This window comes from Helicoverpa zea, chromosome 3, assembly GCF_022581195.2.
Source record: "Helicoverpa zea isolate HzStark_Cry1AcR chromosome 3, ilHelZeax1.1, whole genome shotgun sequence".
NCBI classification, from domain to species: domain Eukaryota; kingdom Metazoa; phylum Arthropoda; class Insecta; order Lepidoptera; family Noctuidae; genus Helicoverpa; species Helicoverpa zea.
Genome location: NC_061454.1, coordinates 8,911,918 through 8,931,404, shown reverse-complemented (window position 1 = coordinate 8,931,404; position 19,487 = coordinate 8,911,918). Strand labels below are relative to the sequence as shown.

At 37.5% G+C, this 19,487-nt stretch overlaps 1 protein-coding gene across 2 annotated transcripts; it reads left to right on the top strand.

The window, feature by feature from the left end:
• Window positions 1-951: 951 nt before the first annotated feature.
• On the top strand, window positions 952-18,063 carry LOC124646054. 2 transcript variants are annotated; one of them, XM_047186085.1, is made up of 2 exons: window positions 952-1,307; window positions 15,745-18,063. In XM_047186085.1, the coding sequence occupies exon 2, from the start codon at window positions 15,816-15,818 to the stop codon at window positions 17,868-17,870; it is 2,055 nt and encodes a 684-aa protein (XP_047042041.1). In that variant the 5' UTR covers window positions 952-1,307; window positions 15,745-15,815; the 3' UTR covers window positions 17,871-18,063. The 2 variants fall into 2 exon arrangements, with proteins under 2 accessions (XP_047042041.1, XP_047042042.1); XM_047186086.1 differs by lacking the exon at window positions 952-1,307 and adding an exon at window positions 14,341-14,489.
• Window positions 18,064-19,487: the final 1,424 nt, after the last annotated feature.

The window sequence follows — 19,487 nt, the reverse complement described above, 5'->3', positions numbered from 1 at the left end:
TTAGCTATTTTAAATCGGCTTCGTATGTACCTACGATTTTTTTTTATGACAAGTAAATATTTTACTAACATTTTAGTAAATTCCAGTATTAGTTACGAGTAGTTTACTTGGTAAGAACAAAAAACACGTGTTTTAGTTGTTGTCCCACGTAATATTCAAAGGTCAACAGAAGGAAGTTGTCATAGATATGGACTTACTAGTTAATGCCTTTATTGGTTGTTATCTGTATTTGTACGACTGTCTGTTTGGTTTTTCTGTCCAAGTATTTGCTCAAAAAATATTTGCAGTAAAGGAGGAAAGCTAACAAAAAAATCAAGTAGTTAATAATAGGTTAATTCATTATTTACTTTTACTAGAAATGAAATAAAACACTGCGTATCACCTGCATATGTATGATACGTAGGTAAGACTGGGAGCCGTCCGAAACGAAAGCCAAAATAAAATAGTATAAATATGTCGGGAAAATTGCGAAACAATTCATTACTTTCGATTAAAAACACTAATTGATCGAAATAATGCATACCTACTTACTGATATTGTCGGTTGTCATCTGAAATACAGTATTGTTATTCATTCAAGTAGTTCATTATTGTTTTCGTTTAAATAATTAAAAAGTAATATCCTATCTACCATTTGCATAAGTCCCCTCTACCATATCATGAAGTTTTTATATGTTTACATGTTATTTTTTTCCATCGACGAAACATGACAGTGTCATCGTCATATTCATTAATTTTTGACATTTTCTTGCACATAGTAAACAATTTGGAATATTATTTACATTTATTGATGTTTACCTGTGAAAGTTGACTGATAAGTGACATAATAATTTATCAGTAGCTGCGTGTTAGTCAGCCGTCGGCAGAGTCATCTATATTTGATGCGTAGCTTGTGTGTGTTTAGGCGATACGCGCGCGCATGTGTGGGTGCGGGCACATATCGGTGCGCGAACGCAGCCGCATCAGCGGGCCGCGGCCGCGAGAGAATTCCATACCGTGAACGCGACTCGCTTGTTTCGATGCCGTCAGCGCGTTGTTGGAACACTCTGTGGCTCGATTGTAAATTGTACTAATTGGGCATGGCGGTCTCCGCTGACAAAACAGTGGATCCATCAATTCCCTTCCCAGTGCCCATGTTATACAACGTCCGCATAATCGACTAGTGAACTACCTGTGTTCGATTTAACGCGAACACGACGCATATGAAACTATTCGCTAGTATTGGTTGCATTATGCATATTGCGAGTGTGTGTGTGAAGTGTTCATAAATAGTCAGTGCTAGAGGGGTTCAGCGTGATGATCTGTGTTGTGAGTATACTATGTACATCAATTATTAAACTAACATTAACTAAATATTGAAATCTGACGGGCGTATATTGTGTAACATTTTGAGGTTATGTTTAAAAGTGCTCGTCACGAAAATACCACTGGTTACACCCGTGAGTCTGTATATTTAGCCCGAATTACTATTGTATACCACATGGCCTGGTGCGTATATTATTGTTTAGCTGTTATCACATGTGATTCAGTAACTAAGCTATTCTATTACAACCACAGGGGAAAACGGTGTCTTTTAGGTTTATATTGCCTTGATAATTACTGTTTTTATATGTATTAAGAATGGAAAGATACCTAGTAGCTGTTTTTACAGACTATAAAAAACAAGAGATATACTATTTGCATGTATTTGTACAGGTATGTGTAATGCCGATAAGTTCTCAGCAACATGAAATTTTTCGCGGTCTTGATTCTTCTTTAAAACAGGTTACTCTAATTGGATTTGCTACTAGATCATTTTAATCAATTATTTAATCTTTTTGGATTACTAAGTTGTTATTATGTCAGGGTCTCTTCAAGGAGACTCAAAACTTTATAAACAAATTACTGTTGATAACATTGCTGAATATTTTCCAATTAATCTTAGATAAAGTATATCAAAACCTGCTCTACTATCAGTAAGTACCCAGGTGCTTATAATTTGACGCACTCATGATGTAAGTGGTTCCATTATCAGTTTCTGAAGATGTTGGGATTAGTCGAGATTTGTGCAAACAACACCGGCGATTTCTTAATCTGTTAAGAGTCTGCAGAACTGGTTATCTTAATCTTTTTATAGTTTGGCAGGGCATTGCATGATGTACGTAGGTATATGTATTGATACGGGCGCACTTGAAGTACATTTATCTATTAGATGAAAAAATGGTGACGAGGTCGAAGCGGTATCATTGAATTAATAACATTATGCACATATATTGGAATCTAATATTAATCTCACTAGGCTGAATAGTTGTTTAAACAGAGATACAATACGAGTCTTTAATATTTCAGAAGATCATCTAAGTAAGGAGCCAATGAATAGAATCTGTAAATATTTTGGATAAGTCAGTGGTTGTTTGTCGTACCCAATCAGTTGTCAGAACAAAGCAGCGTGACACCGCTAGTTTATCAATTCTGATTACAGCTTAATCACTAACGCCGACGATATTACTCCATTTAGTCCGTAGATCAATAGATAAGCGTTGATTTGAATGTTGTACTGCTAATTCTGTCGGAGGTACAGCAATTCGCGCAGTGTATTAAGAACATGTTTACAAGTTTCTACATTATGGATAGATTTCTATTACCTACTTACTTACATTGTTTACGAACTGATTTTGATATTATATACCGTAGAATTATGTTTCAATGTTACAATAACACTTGATTAGCATTTGTTATTGTAACATTGAAACATAATACCACGTAGATGTAATAGTGTATGTACCGAATATGGATATAGCGATAATAATAAACCGGGGAAATACTTCCCACAGTAAAACAAAATAATCTCAGAAATATAGAAACATTGTTAAAGTTTCGATACTAACATAGTCAAAGTAACATATGTTATAGCCATAGATGAAGTCAGAATTACACGGGTAAACATTTATAGGAATAAATATAAAAATTAAATTACGCGATCTGTTAAGCGCGTCAAATGTCTAATAATAGAACAGTATCAAAACCGATCGGTGAGTTAATCTGAGCGTCACCAATAGGTACCGATTCATGTTTTTCCAGATGTTTATTCGCAGTTATTGCTGTGAAATATTTGTTTGAAAATACGATATTTTCAGTTATTTTTGGAGATATTTGTTTTATTAACAAATACCACGGGCTATATACTATTTTATTATAGAATAATATGCAGATTTTAGAATATCTGGCAGGAGGATATGAGTGAAGGCTGGATACTGTAACAACATTAGGCCTTATGTAAGGCCGCTAATAAGTTGTCCATTGAAATCGCCTCACACCTGTACTTACTCATAACTAAAAGCAACGTTAGATTCGCGAAATAAATTATCATTAGGAAGCGTTTCAGCAGTTCCACCGTTCAGCGGATCACGGTTCATGGTGTTCAGAATGTCATGTGAGCGCATCTTGCGAACTGTTCGATCAAACGATTGACCTGTGCATTATTAAATGCGAATAGTGCAAGTCAATGTAGCACGTGAGCTGCCGACCCGTGGCTTGTTGAAAGGCTGGCTGTTTCTACTCCCGTGCCGCTATTAGTTGAGCGTCACTGAACTACAGGAATATCATTATCAGCGGGTGACTATCGATCGCTCCGACATCACCCTCTCCCCCGCGAGCTACGTCATCGTTTGCCTCGTGTCTCTGTAACGGTGACGTCATTGATTCATGACGAAATCCTACGTCACCGTTGTTCCCGCATGCGCATTGTGTTGGGCAAAATTTACCTAAATTTAGATTGCGCTATGCCGTCATACCGAGATAAGTGGAAGTGCTGTGTTGCTACGTACAATAACTTGATACACACTTTTACTTATTCCCTGCAAAGTGTGTAGCTATAGTGGATTTCGTTATGGTTTTGTGATTAAGTCACTAAAAGGATGTCTTGTTAGGTCCAATAGTTTAACACATGTCACGTCTTTGGTTTTTTATTCGCATATTCTGTTCTATTGCTGGGCAAGGGCCCCATAATTTTTTCAGTTGTTTTTGTCGGAAGATTGTTGCAGCCAATCTGAGAGGAACATATTCCAATTTTTCTCCAGAGCTACTTTAATCTCAGTCACCTTCCTCTCCGTAATCTCTGGAATATGTAAAAAAATGGGTATATTCTGAAGGTCTAAAAATAAATTCACGTGCGTGGGTGTAGAATTTACGCGCATTGGGGCTCGAGCTCCATTGATAAAATTAAGGCTCAGAATGAAACACCTTCTTTTTGTGAGTGTCATATTTAGCAGGGTATGAATTAAATTAGATATTGGGGTAGTACCTTTCACCTGGTACCGTATTACGCAGCAAATTCCCTGGCATCCGACGTCATAATTCGATCGTCAATCTGCCCTCCTTATCCAGACATGTATTGTATTATTGTAAGAACCGCGATCAGCAGTACTTGGAATAATACAGTTAAATAAATATTTCACTGTGCATAAATTAATGCGCTGTGATTGAGCCAAAACTGATAAAGCTGATATATACACATATGTCACATTGGAATTATCTGCCGTGATGGTCTTCCTTCAATCGCACTATGTTAGTGAACAAATTGTTTGTGTTGGTTCGTTTCTATGTAGTTATATTTCGCGGAATAAAAACTGATTGTTTCTTTTGCACGATTCTTCAATGACGCGAGATTCGTCACGATGTGATATAATAATGTGGACATTGGGTTTGTTACAAATTATTCCGACGCTGCAGCCGGGACGGAAGACGGGACGTTACAGCGCGCTGTAACTTCCCGTCCAATAAAATTCATTTGTTTTGCCCTTCAAACACTGTTGCTCTCATTACTTTTTCATTGCATGATGTAGTGTTGTACATAGTAACTATATGATCGTAGCTTCAAGTTAAGATAATACGCTTTAAGAAGAGTAAGGGCAAGGGGCAAATATGTGATCCGAATCTGGTAAAGTACGATATTTAAAATTTGAAGGGAATTTGAATATTAATACATTGCTTTCCAAATAGTTCATTCGAATTTCTGAATGTAATTCTGCGAAATGAAATCAGTATTAAATATTTTCGATTTAAAAGGTACCGATTGGTAAGTTCAGGACTTTCGGGCGTTCAGAGAAATAGATGAAGGTAGTGCGTAATCTGCCATACAATTAATTTCTTGGACTTGGATCGGATTCAGTGCGTAACCGCTCCAAGAACGCGTATCATAGCTACCTCTTAGCAGTTTAGTCACTAGCATGAAGTAAGCAACATTGCATTGACTTTCGGTAAGTAAGAAACATAGATAGATATGGGTCGATTCAAAGAAAAACTTTTCAATCACTTGATTAAAATGCGCCTCTGTTTGTTTTTGAATGTAACAGTAATATAAGTACCTACTCGGGAAACATTCAAATTTCTAGTAAGAATTTTGGATTCATTCAATTTTTTTAGTCCTATGGATTTACGCGATCTTTCATTATCAGAAAAATTACTCTATTTTTTTTTATAAAATAGCGGTCGCTCACCACTTTCTGCGCTTAGAGGTTCGCTCTGAGGTTTTAAAATCTATATAAATAAAAATGAATTGTTGTTCGTTAGTCTGATTAAAACTTGAGACCGGCTGGGCCGATTGAGCTGATTTTGGTTCAGGTCCAGGGAAGGTTTAAACGATACGAAGTTCGCGGGATCAGCTAGTTAGTAATATTGATATACACAAACTTAACAAATTATATACTAGAAACCTTTCGGTGCTGTAGTTTTTACATTTGTTGCGAATAAATAGACGGACGCGGCGGTGGATTTTATTTTATAATATAAATGAATATAAAAGCTCAGTATTGTTCTCTCAAAATAATTCGCTAATTTTTCTACGGCAATTTCGATTTCTGCGTTCTGTTATTTAACCTTTGAAGACACGTAATTGTAGTATAATGTATGTTCGATTTTTATTCTATTGTTATTCCATGCATTCTGCGTTGCACAGATAACCCTGCTACAATACCTTTCTACATAGTAAATGCTGATATTATCATAGTTTTTGTATCTCAAGGGGCATCCGCAAATACTGACATTTATGTATATTAGTACTTTTTGTACCTGCTTATTGAAAAGTATTAGCAAGCTGAATATAATACTTTTTATCAGTTGCGCATTATATAGGTTCGTGTTAGGGTTGCCATCTGTACTTTAAAATAGATATATTATTGTTCCGTCAATCAATTGTACTATTTATTATTTTAGCCGTTTTTTCGCAGTTTCACCCGCATCCCGTAGGAACTACGACCCGTACCGAGATGAAATATAGTCAATGTTACTCAGGAAAAGTGTAGGTTTCCAAAAGATAAAGATTTTTTTAAAATAGGTTCGGTAGTTTCGGAGCCGTTAGAGTACAAACAAACAAAAAATTATTCCTCTTTATAATACTAAGTAGTCCCTATAGATTAGCATAGATGTGAAACTTCTTTTTGATCGCTAATTTGGTTAATTAAATTTATTAATTATACGATAGGTTAAAAAATCCCATTTTGAGATGGGCTATTGGTATTATTTAATGTTGGTTTCTTATTTATATAAAAATAGGTAAAAAAACTTTTTAAGTTAAACGGTTTTATGTTAAACATACATTGCAATGTTTAAGACAAATGTACTAAAAAACAAAAAATAATAAAATAGATACAGTCGTGGGAATTATAAACATATGCATAGACTAGACTAAAATAAAACCGTGGGGCACCTCAATTGTCTACAATCGTTGATTAAAATGTTTGTTTTGTAATGTTACACTATAATTAGGCAGTTGTTCAACCGACAACGATGGACGTGTGATAAGTAGGGCTAGAATGTGGAAACAAGCTAGCAAGCTCGATTATAAGCGAGTTTTAGGGTTTCATATTGGTGAGCGAGTAGTACTTTTATCATATGTTTTGTCGATTAAAGACAAACTACGAGCAGTGAAACGATTCCTCGACAGCCAGCAGTGTGAATGTCCAACGATAAACTAGTTGAAACATCTCTTTTATTTGCATGGAGTGTATAACTATTGGAATTTCCATGAGCAAGAAAATAGTAAGTAATTTCCTCACCGTCTGCGGGCCAACTGCCTAACGACGAATTAAACGATTCTTCTATCGCACATTAAGTCGATAATTTGTAGACAATTGAGGTGCCCCACGGTTTTATTTTAGTCTAGTCTATGCATATGTTTATAATTCCCACGACTGTATCTATTTTATTATTTTTTGTTTTTTAGTACATTTGTCTTAAACATTGCAATGTATGTTTAACATAAAACCGTTTAACTTAAAAAGTTTTTTTACCTATTTTTATTTTCTAGTTTTTAGTTTTTATTTCGCATTCTGTTTAATTCATTTAGTGCTTCATTATTGCAAGGTTTCTTGCCCGTTAGTTTATTGCAGTCCAACTCCTCTATACGTAGTCCCTGTAAAGATCTTACTCTACTAAGAGCCACGTAGGCTTGACCTTCTTCAAATAGTTTCGCACCTAAGTATACGACTGCGTGATCCACAGTGCTGCCCTGCATTTTATGTATTGTAGAAGCCCATGATAGTATTAAAGGCAACATTCTTCTTTCAGCCGTCCCGTAATTGTACTTAGCTGGAAACTGTATGGCTTTCGGGTGTATAAGATGTACTCCGTCTCTTGCGAAATCAATTCGGACGGAAGGTACATCTGTTGCATACATCTGAGTTCGACGAAATTGAGGCCAAACGATTTCGTTGATGTAGCCTATAGCGCCATTTACTAATCCCTTTGAAACGTCTATATTGGACCGTAGCATGACTTTTGCCCCCACAAATATTTCCAGTTCCGCTGGTAAACCCCCAGTTTTGTTGATATCAGCTGGTATTATAGTAGCTATATCCACATTGTCTGTATTTCGTGTGGCGTGTACTAGCTGATCCTGCGCTTTTATTTTGTAAATGCGAGCACCATTATTTCTGTACAAATTCAATACAGCAGAGTTGTGGTCGTTAACTTGTTGATTTGTGGGGTATACCCTTAACGCTTTGTCTATTGAAAACTCATCACTCGTGTCTTGAAGAAGTCTTCCCATTAAAATACTAAAATGTTGGGTTGTTAGCTCACCGACTCTCAAAGCATTCAAAATATTAATAAAAGTCTGGTCACCTTGCTGACGCATATTTTCAGTTAATTCACACAGCGTGAATAAACGCCAGAGATGTGTAGCTGGTTGGAGATGTTCTGGCTGTTTGAAAACAGGTGTTCCTGATCGTTTTATAGGAGGCAGTTGTAAAAGATCACCGAAAAGTAATACGTTTACTCCTCCAAAAAACTCATTTTCACAGTTCTTAATTTGCCTTAATCGAGCGTCCATCATGCATAACATTTGATAAGACACCATGGAAATCTCGTCGACAATCAAAAATTCTGTCTGATGCCATTGTTGCCTCATTATTCGCAAATAGTTTCCGGACAGTGGTGACATACCTGTTATGCGACCGTCTTTCTGTACAGGCAATTTTAAAGTACTGTGTATCGTAGCTCCATTTATTAATCTAGCTGCAACTCCTGTTAGTGAGCAGACTTTAACCGCATCCTTTGCGTAGCACCTATTAATCTGGTCTCGTAATAACTTTAATAGAAAAGTCTTGCCCACACCAGCTCCTCCTGTAAAGAATATTTTTAAACGTTCTTCAGCACCTGACATTTGATTTTGTATAGACTGGGTAACTAATGTAAAAATTTCCTTTTGTCCTGCATTCATAGACTGCTTTGCCTGTAAGAACTGGTCTTCATTCATTGGCAAATAAGGAACTTCTTCATCATGGTCTAGTTCCATCGGCTCTGCGTGTTCCAGTATCTGAAATGCGTGTACTTGCGCGAATGCATTTTCAAGCTGCCTGTCACGTTCACGATATATTTCCAAGTAGGCGTTTGTTTGTCTTAAACTTTCTTCGTTGGCGAGAAACGCATCTCTGGCACTATTAAATTCTCCTAAAAGTTCGGCCTCATTGCGATACGGCATATACTGGATTAGTAAACTGTAATAATATGACTCTGGATCAGAAGCTGCTACGAAGTTAGGTACCCGTACTACAGCTGGCGTGTTTCTAATAGTCATTTTGGTGTTGTCTGTTAAAGTTATAAGACGCCTTCTTGTTGTTTGCTCGTGCGGTGCATAAGCATCGGTATCGATGCTCTCTTCATTTATAACTGGCGGTTTTGTGTAGTGTGGCTCAAATAACATCGCAAATTCTATGAGACACATATTGTTGAAATCATAGTTTGGGTGCTCTGCTGGTCGCTTTTCATATCGTTCGAAAATATTGGCACAATATCCTGCTGCTTGACCTGCTTCATTAAACTTCAACACTTTATACCTTTGTTCCGCTTTACGAGTATTGACAAAAATTGATTTTCTTGAGCTGTCACGCATACTCAAATGGCATAGCCTGAATATGCATTCGCAGGCTGAAACTTGACGTTCTCTTAATATGCGCATGCATATTTTAAACAGCTTACGCGAGACGTCAGTTTCTTCTCTTCTAATTTGTTGAATAGCTCGAGATATTTCACCATCTAGGTTTGTAGGTTCTGATTTTGACACGTATTTAGCTATGTAATACGCAATCGACTCATTTGTACCACACGGTTGTATATCCATATTGGCTTTCCACATTTTTAGCAGCGCAGGACTGTAATTATTTATCCAACCATCTTCACTTTTTCTTTTCAGAACGCAAATGCGACCACCGTTGTAGATGAATTCGTTAGACGATGGATCAATAACATGTGTCTCTAAGCATTCCGAGCGTGGAAAGTTGAAACGACAAACTGAATTATTTTTCGTGCAGGTACTAGTGTGTCGATGTATTTGACAATTTTTAACTAATTCATATAGTTCTGAAGTTTCTGGAGGAATGGCAGTAGTACAGACTGAATCAATGCGAGCTATTCCTTCAGGTGTCGCAACAGATGGGTGATCTTCGATCCAAACAACCATATGCAAATGAGGACTTCCTCTGTTCTGAAACTCGATTCGCCACCAATGATCTTTAACTTTACCGCCAAATATTTCAGTATCAGTTTTAAGAAACTGCATTAGCGCATTAACACGTACCATAAAATGTCTACTCACAACAACTGGATACATCTCGATGAGTCTCTGAGTTTCCTGAATATCTATGTCATCTGGGTCAATGTGTTGTTTACCATCACTAACAAGGAGACCTCTTTTCATATCCTTCCAGTGAAGATCATTGCAGCTCAATGTAACAAAATAAGTGGGAGGTCCTAAACATCTAATTTGTGCTATAAGATCACTAAGAGCACTACGCCAATAAGCAGCGGAACCTCTTAGATTTTTTAAATATAAGTGCAGGTCTTCCACTCGATTGCCGTTTTCACCTTCAACTTTTCTAGCACAAGCTGCAATGGTTGATTTAACTCGATAGTACTCAAACATTGATAGAGCATAGAATAGGTAATCGTTGCGCTGAAATCTAACATCAGCACCTAATAAACGAAATTGATAGTAATCCAAAGGACTTATATTTACGGGCCGTTGTTCTTTCAAACCATTTTTACCATACGGGAAAAGCTGATACCATGCGAACTCTTCTGCTTTTAACTCATAAGCTTCATTCACAATATTATTATTCGTCTTTCTTCTGATTTCGTTTACATTTTCAGATACCTCTAGCTCATCTTCAACATCAGGTTGGACGCTATCAATAGGCAACATTACAGATGTTTGTATAGGTATAGTTTCAGATCTCAGATTCGAAAGCGGTTGTTGTACTTGTACATCCTGATGAGTGATGGCATCTTCCCGTTGCTGTACTTGAACACCCTGACGAGTGATAATATTTTCCCTCAAATGTACGTCTACGCGTGTAAGGGTGTACGCGATATTACGGGAACCGAGGCATCTTTTACAGATGCGGCACAGTTCTTGTAAGTTGTCGCATTCTATAACACAGGCTTTGCCATTCTGTGGTGTTGGTTTTCCTTTTGGGCCACAAGAATGGGAGTCAGCAAAATAGTATTTGTCTTCACCGCGAAATACGCTAACAGATTTATTTGACGCTGTCAATATTCCTGAACAATGACTATCAAATAATCTATTTAAAGCTGTATGTAATGTAATGCCGATATTATTGGTATTTACAGAATCTTGGAGACTCCCGAATAATAGAGTGTCTTCATCATATTCTATAGAAAATCGGCATTCATACATTTGTAAACTTTGCCTGACGATATGAAAGTTTCGTATCTCTAAATATCCTGTTTCATCCAGTTCAGTAGGATCAAGCTGGGCACGAATCCAGCAATATAAGGAGTCACCCGCTAACATATTAGCATTCAGAATATTGACGTCCCATTGATTAGGGCTTAGGATTGCAGCTCGGACAATGTTCGCCAACGACATAGCACTACATTGTACACCAGCATACCGCGAAGTAAAGACGTTGTAGTCACCTTGATGCCATGAAGCTCGAATAATTCTTGCAACATTATTAATTGGAATGAATGCATTTCGAATTTCATTTTCATTCCTTTCGGACGCTTCATCTTCAGATAATTCGGGCACACTGAGTCGTACTAACTCCTGGTCACTAATTTGAGCATTGTCGTCAATACGTACATCTTTGTAAAGCGGGTTATTTCTGATTAACCATCTTAAAGCACTATAGACTTTTTCGCGACATATTGTGAATTCCCTGGTGATGTTCAAATTTTCTAATCGTTCGGTTACTACAATAATGCCTACCTGGCTTGCAGATCTTGGCAGCATACTAGGCAGTCTTTCACTGACTTCAAAGATATCTTGGGCAAATAAAACTGCCTGTCCGCGAAAACCGTACTGCCCATATAGGCCACTAAATTTCACGATTTTAACAAAGGGAATAATTCTGCACAGCAAACGTTGTTCCGCCTGTGTCAATGTTTGAATAACGTCTGGTATAGAACCTGGATCCAGATTATTCCAGTAAGCTTTTGGTGGTGCTGTTGTTTTATTACTAGTAACATGTGTTTGACAGCGGGAACATAATAACAATGATATTTTCGAAGTTAACTCCACAGGTAAGTATGTTAATGCAGCAGCGTTGTACCGAATTGTACGAACTTGATTAGGATAACAACGTTTGGTACAAATATCACAAACATGTATACAAATTGTGTTAATAGCATTCTCGAATGCCTGCAGATTATTAGCTCTGCATTGCTGGGTACGCTCTCGTTGTTTATTTAACCTCGTATCGCGATGTTCAGACGTTTCTGAACCCAACTGCTGTCTTTGTCTTTCACGGCTTTGTATTAATCTAACTTCATATTCTTCAGGCGTTTCTGACGCTACCATCTGTGTATATCGCTCCCGTTGTTTCGTTAACCTGGCTTCATATTCTTCAGGCGTTTCTGACGCTACCATCTGTGTATATCGCTCCCGTTGTTTCGTTAACCTGGCTTCATATTCTTCAGGCGTTTCTGACGCTACCATCTGTGTATATCGCTCCCGTTGTTTCGTTAACCTGGCTTCATATTCTTCAGGCGTTTCTGACGCTACCATCTGTGTATATCGCTCCCGTTGTTTTGTTAACCTGGCTTCATATTCTTCAGGCGTTTCTGACGCTACCATCTGTGTGTATCGCTCACGTTGCTTTGTTAACCTGGCTTCATATTTTTCAGGCGTTTCTGACGCCGTCATTTGTGTATATCGCTGACGTTGCTTTTTTAACCTGGCCTCATATTGCTCAGGTGTTTTTGACGCTAATTGTTCCCGTCGTTTATGTAATCGACTATTTCTATCACCTTCACTTTCTTTAGCTCGTTTTGCTTTATACTTTTCTTTCGCTTTTTGAAGCCTTCGTTTACGTTGTGTTGCAGTTTCTGTTTTATTTGTGTTTGTATTTTTTATATTTTTTTCTACCATTTTGTTCCCACGAGTAATGGACATTTAAACGGTCAGCCCCCCCAGAGGTCCAATAAAGGGGCAAGGCTATGTACAACAAGGTGCGCCTGAGTCTTGAGGGGAAAACGCTAACGACATATCATTTTTATCCACCCTAATGCCATACAGTTCTCGGCGCGTTTTAACCTTTCACCTTAACTTGGGTGGTGTACCGCTAACGACGTATCATTTTTAGCCACCCTAACGCCACACAGTCCTCAACACGATACAAAATCTTGACTTGGGTGGTGGATTCAAGCTGGATTAATCAGATACCTAAATTACAGCTTCAATTTCTAAATTTAAATCTTATTATTATACGCGATTTAGTGGCTGCGCCCATCATAAATATTGAGGTTGTATGGTGCACTGTATTCTTCTTGTCAAGCCCTTTTATTTGATACACATATTGGTGGGATTAATAAAAAATTGTTATCAGGCATTTGGTAGCGGCGGCCATCTTAGATTTCAATTTTGCATAGTAAATTGTATTCTACTTGTTGAGACCTTTCATTTGATACCCATGTTGATGGGATTGATAAAACCTAAGTTATCCGCCATTTTGTAGAGGCCGCCATCTTGGATTTGAATTTTATATAGTACATTGTATTCTATTGGTTGAGCACTTTCATTTGATACCCACATTGATGGGATTGATAAAACCTACGTTATCCGCCATTTTGTACCGGCGGCCATCTTGGATTTACAATGTTATTGATATTACTATATTGTATTGTCATCGGAAATAAAGGTGTGTACCAAATTTCAGATCAATCTGACAACAGGAAGGCACTGAAATTTCAATTTCTAAATTTGACCCAAGAAAGAATAAATAATAAATAAAACAAACAGGGTAAGCTAAATAAAACCGTTTAATAATAAAAACTAGCGCCCCAGCTTCGCACGGGTGCAATGGTGATACTCAATACACTACATTATAAGTAAATATAAGTAAACCTTCCTGTTCAGTCACTCTATCTACAAAAAAACCGCATAAAATCAAGCAAAAGGGGGGACAGAGAAAGCGACTTTGCCTTATAGTTTATGCTATGTGTGATATGCATAGAAAAATGAATAAGTAAATAATTATTAAAAATTAATGAGTAGGTTTTTTCCTAATGTTAATCTTGTTGTAATGTCCTGTAACATTTTTCATCATTTTTTAGAATAATACTAAATTTGTTAAAAAAAAGGTGGCAGCCCCGACTTAGTCGTATTGTGTTACAAAATGACAATTATCAGCCATGCCTACCCTATTGCATCTCCTGCAAATACCTGACGTCTGTAATCTGAAATCAGTTCGCCGTGACATCTCACGAATTGAAAGTCTAACTGCGAGCTGCAGACGACGATAGCATTCCCCTCGGTCTGATTTGGCTGGCGTGCCGCCCTACGTCGCGCTCCCCTCGCCCGACGGCAGATGTCGCCCTACGAACCCTCGACTAATTTGACAACTAACATGGCCGCACACAATATCGTCGGGAATAACACGCGACCCCAGTAAAATAGTGTCCAGTCCGAACATTACACATTGCAAACGTCTTGCTACAAATCAGTGCGTGAAATTCATTGGAATAAAAAGATGAAGCTCTCGGCAAAGCCAGGTACGTTTTGAAATCATACGATACGGCATAGTTTGTGCTCTAGAAAAGTATTGATCAGTGAAATGGTGTCAAATATAGACTTAGCCACGCGTGTTAATGTGCCGAGTGTAATAATATTCTGTTGTTTTGCATAAAAAATACTGATTTATCTGATTCCGATGCTCTGCCGAGACAATGAGTGGGTACGTAGTCTGCAGATTACGCAATGCAACAGCAAATAGCTAACGCATGTAGTAAAATAGGTGCATTTGGCGCATTGCGTTGCCTAGCAACGACATAGGTGTTATAGGATTATTTTATGCGGCAGTTAAATCGTGAAAGGACATAGCTGACAGACCGCATATGACTCGCATCTGAAAATGTTGCGTGTTAGTTATTACTTACTCCCATAAAACTATGGATTTCTCAAGAAGTGCGAACCCAGTCGATGTGATGTGATTGTAAATGCATTGCTCGGTTATGCTATTTTTAAATGTTTATAATTGTTCGCCAATAAATAGCGTATTTTTCTACGTTTGGTATGTCAAATAGAGCTAAGCATTTACGTATTTAAATTAAACATATCATTTTTTCTCGACTCAGAATAGGTTGATGTAGCTAACTTTTAAATAATATCTAATTAATTATGTTGTTAATTAGGCTAAATATGTGCCGGTTCGTGGGGTAAGAGCTTGTAAGCTTGAAAGCTTAGTTCACGCGATGTTCTAATTCTAAAGCAAACATAAATCTATTGTATTATATGGCTAACATGATATGTCTAAATGATATCGATAGATATATGGCGTTGAATTATTATTTTACTTTATTTAGCATTGCATAATAAGTATGTACACCCATACAATGGATTCATTTACAATAAGCCAAAATATGTATGATTTTTTTAACACGCATCTATTAGGTCGAATTTAAACATGAAAATTAGCTATATGAACTTTGCCGACAATGCAATAATATGGTACTGTCGAACTGATCTGATGATGGAGCCGGCAGATGCTGAAACTTCATACTGGAATATCGTATCATACCTGTGTTTAGACTTATTAGAAAAGTCTTGTAATCATTTTTACGTTCATTTATAACAGCATGATTTTTGAAGTGTTTTTAAACTATTAATTTATTACAGACTTTGTTATACTGTTGTATTGGTCATGTGGTCATAAACATAGTTATAAGTTCGCCCTTCTTTTAATTAAAAAAAACTTATTTTTTGTCATACTACAGCATCTGTTGATAATATTTCCTTTCTCTTTTTCAGGTAATAAACATTTTCCTGGATTATGTTACAAGATAAAGGTATAAAGCGATCATTAGTAAATATATTTGGATATGGATCCAATTCTAGAAAATGAATCTGCGACGACCGAATCACCGACTAAACATGGCAAGGCAAAACACAAAAATAAAAAGAAAAAACAATCGGAAGCGCAAAATCAAACAGTTGTTGGTGAGCGAAAGAAATTTGTTGTTACCACACTATCCAATACTGAAGATAAAGTTCCTTCTAGAGTAGCAGATAGCAATGTACATACGGTTCACTTCGGAACGCGCGGCGTCGAGTCACAAAGGCCTCATGTGAGGTCGATCTTTAAAGATAGAAATGCTGACACAGCCAGAGCGTCAAGTGCGGAGCGCCAGTCTGCGCCCGAGAAGGGGTACGAAACATTTCATGGAACGTCGTCTAGTCCACGGAGCTCTATTTTTGATATATTCCGTTTAAGAAGAAAAAGTGATGCTAAGAAATATGCACCTAAACAGACTAAAACGACGGAGAGCCAAGAGGCGCCTGAAAGTCACGACGATCAGCAATTTGCTGACAACAAAGATTCTCATAAGAAATATTACCATACGGTAACTGGAGCATCGTCTCGAAAGTACAGTCCCATCACTAGGGTAATGGATATTTTCCGAAGCAAGCCTCATACTGAAAGCAATCAATCTACAGCCGATCCAGTGAAGAAGAAGAGTGCTAAACAAATCCGTCGTTCTTCTATTGAGACGACTTCACCTACTTATCATAAAAACTCATACGCTTCATTAGATCCGACGCAAGCAAAGCAAATGTTTAGAGAAGTTCGGGGTCTTCCTAAATATGATCCTTATTTATCAATTGTTCAAATATCTATAGGGGGTAGGGATAAAACAAGGCTTCTACTTAATTTCTTTAAATATCATAAGTGTTACGAAATCTTACCAAAGTCAGCAAAAGTTATTATATTTGATACGCAATTTTTGGTCCGTAAAACTTTTCCTACTCTAATATCTCACGGTATTCGTTCTGCACCGCTTTGGGATGCTAATAAAAAGCTTCTCGTAGGCATGATAACAGTAACAGATTTCATAAGGATTCTTCTTTACCTTGATAAAGAAAATTTATCAGTTGAAGATTTAGAACGGCACACACTTCACACTTGGAGGAAGTTGTTACGATCAACACGCAAGCCTCTGTGTAGCGCTGGGCCGGATCAGTCGCTACATGATGCCATTAATTTACTTCATAAGAACCGCGTCCATCGTCTGTTAATTATAGATCCCTTCACTGGGGATGTTCTTTATATTTTGTCACACAAAAGGATATTGAGATTCTTGTTTGTGTATCTCAATGAATTTCCTGAATTAACTTTCTTTCACAAGACATTAACCGAGTTAAAAATCGGTACTTTCGAAAATATCGTATCTGTAACTGATGAAACGACTATCAAAACTGCTTTTCAGCTGTTGTTAGAGAAAGATGTTTCAGCTTTGCCAATTCTTGATGACGCTGGTACGCTTATTGATGTTTATGCTAAATATGAAGTGTTAAATCTAGTGAGTGAAAAATTATATTCGAATTTGTCGTTGACGATAAGTGAAGTAAGAAATAAAAAGAAAGACTGGGAAGAAAAGTTACAGAAATGTCGTTCAAGTATTACTTTATATGAGGCCTTAGAAGTTATAGTTAGAACTGAGAGTCATCGATTATTGTTAGTAAATAAAGAAGATAAACTAGTAGGAATTGTTTCACTATCAGACATTTTAGTATATTTAAATAGAATAATTCCGACAGAAAAGAAAGTTTCTTCACTACAAGAAATATTTAGACCACTTGAGGAGAACAAAGTGGCGGAGTCACCCAAAGAAACTGAAAACGAGATTATAACGATCGAAGTTCCGACGCTAGCACAAATTGTACCTGAAGTTGAGGAGGGGGCTGCTGAAACTAATGAGTCCAAAGCAACAGAGGAGACGACCACCGAAGCTGAAGTTAAAGAGGACAATGTTAATCCAGACGCTGATACAAATATTAATTCTGCAAGTAGTAACACTAACACTGACGAACCGCACTTAGACCTTGCCACAGACCCGACTATGACTACAATCGAAGAGTCGAGCGCTAACGAATAAGTAGTACATTTTTATTCCAAAGAAATTGTGATAGGTGAAAACGCCGAATCGGTATATTAATCTCAGCTTTTGCTTGTATTGATATTGTAATTTAACTTCATACTCATTACTAGTTGCATCAAATACCACGTGATTGCCTTATTATTTAATTCATTAAAACATTGCTAAACTTAATAAATTATTTTAGCAGTAACCAATTTGTTTTCTTTTTTGTTTGGAATTGTGATAAGTAACAGCAGTAACAATTATACGTGAACACAACAGTTAGAGTAGTTTTGAAAGTTTTAAATCCTGCATTTCACTGAAATATATTAAACTTCCAGAGGAGAATCCAAGGAATTGATCAAGAATCTTAAACTATAAGTTCCTATGTTATGTTTTCAACAGATTTGTTTGATGATTAAGAACAGTGGGTGTCCTCTCACTTGAGTTGTTACCTCGTTGGTCAAGTGAGAAGGTTACGTAACTTGTGTTTATTATGCGATGGGCCAGCAACCTCGCTATTTGCGCATTATTGTTAATATTTACATCCGATAGCTGTGTTATATGAGCCAGCACGTGAGCACACTACTCACCGCATACCGTGTTGACATCGCCTAGATTCCTGTTAGAGTAAATTAACCAAATTATTCTAAGTTTGGCAACCTCTTTTATTATTTCAATTAGTTATATCTATTCAGACATGTTTTATAGACACCAAAACTGATTTGGAAGCTAGACTACCTAAAATTTTTATGACACTATTTGTCTATAAAATGCATACCGTTGCAATCAATTTAATACGGACACATTTATGTTCAGTAGGTAGATACAGGTGAGTGCAGCGGAGAGGCGCAGGCGCAGCGACCGGTCGGTGGGTGGAGGACCGAACCCGGAACAAACCACTCTGCCCCAAGGTCGCGCACTATCTCTTACTTTTAGCCGCCAATTTAATTTTATCTCGTCCCGAGTCGATTTCTTGACGCCATAGAACTAATCACATTGAGCATGCTTGTACCCGGTATCTATTGCGATACGCGCATGGAAAGGGTTATTTGTTAATGGATGTATAATGTCAGATTAGATTACTTATTTGCAATGGAAAATTATTTGTTAGTTAGCGAGCGGCGCGATGTTGGCTGTATTTTTAGTTATCGTATGCGCCCAGCTGCGTTGATAGTCATGCCTAGCACTGCAGTATAATGCAAGCGTTGTTTACTGTTATTACAGGAACATCAGCCATGTAAAATTAGACCGGCGTTGTAGCTAACTAAAGGCAGGTAGTGTGTGTATGTAGATTTTCAGACAAGTTTGAAGAGATAGTTAGGTAGGTTGGCACAACATACATCTATCGACTGTCGAGGATATTATAATGTGATAGTGATAGATACTGGTCCAATTAGCATACGAAAAAGAACTAGTAGCAACCCACTCGTGTGAAACCGGTAAGTTACTTGGCACTGGATAAGTAAATATGGAAGCTTGTCGCGATTGTGCGACGAATCTGCCTACACATCACGTCGGTCGTCAATAGTCGCTCGATAACGGTCGGCGTCGATCCGTCGAGTCGCCGTCGCATCGCCGTCCCGTCGCCGCCGGGCGCACTGGCTGCATGGCGCCCTGACGTCGTGTCCCACA

Bases quoted from the DNA above. Each gene is read 5' to 3' on its own strand.
- LOC124646054 (XM_047186085.1), top strand. From the start codon at position 15,816: ATGGATCCAATTCTAGAAAATGAATCTGCGACGACCGAATCACCGACT.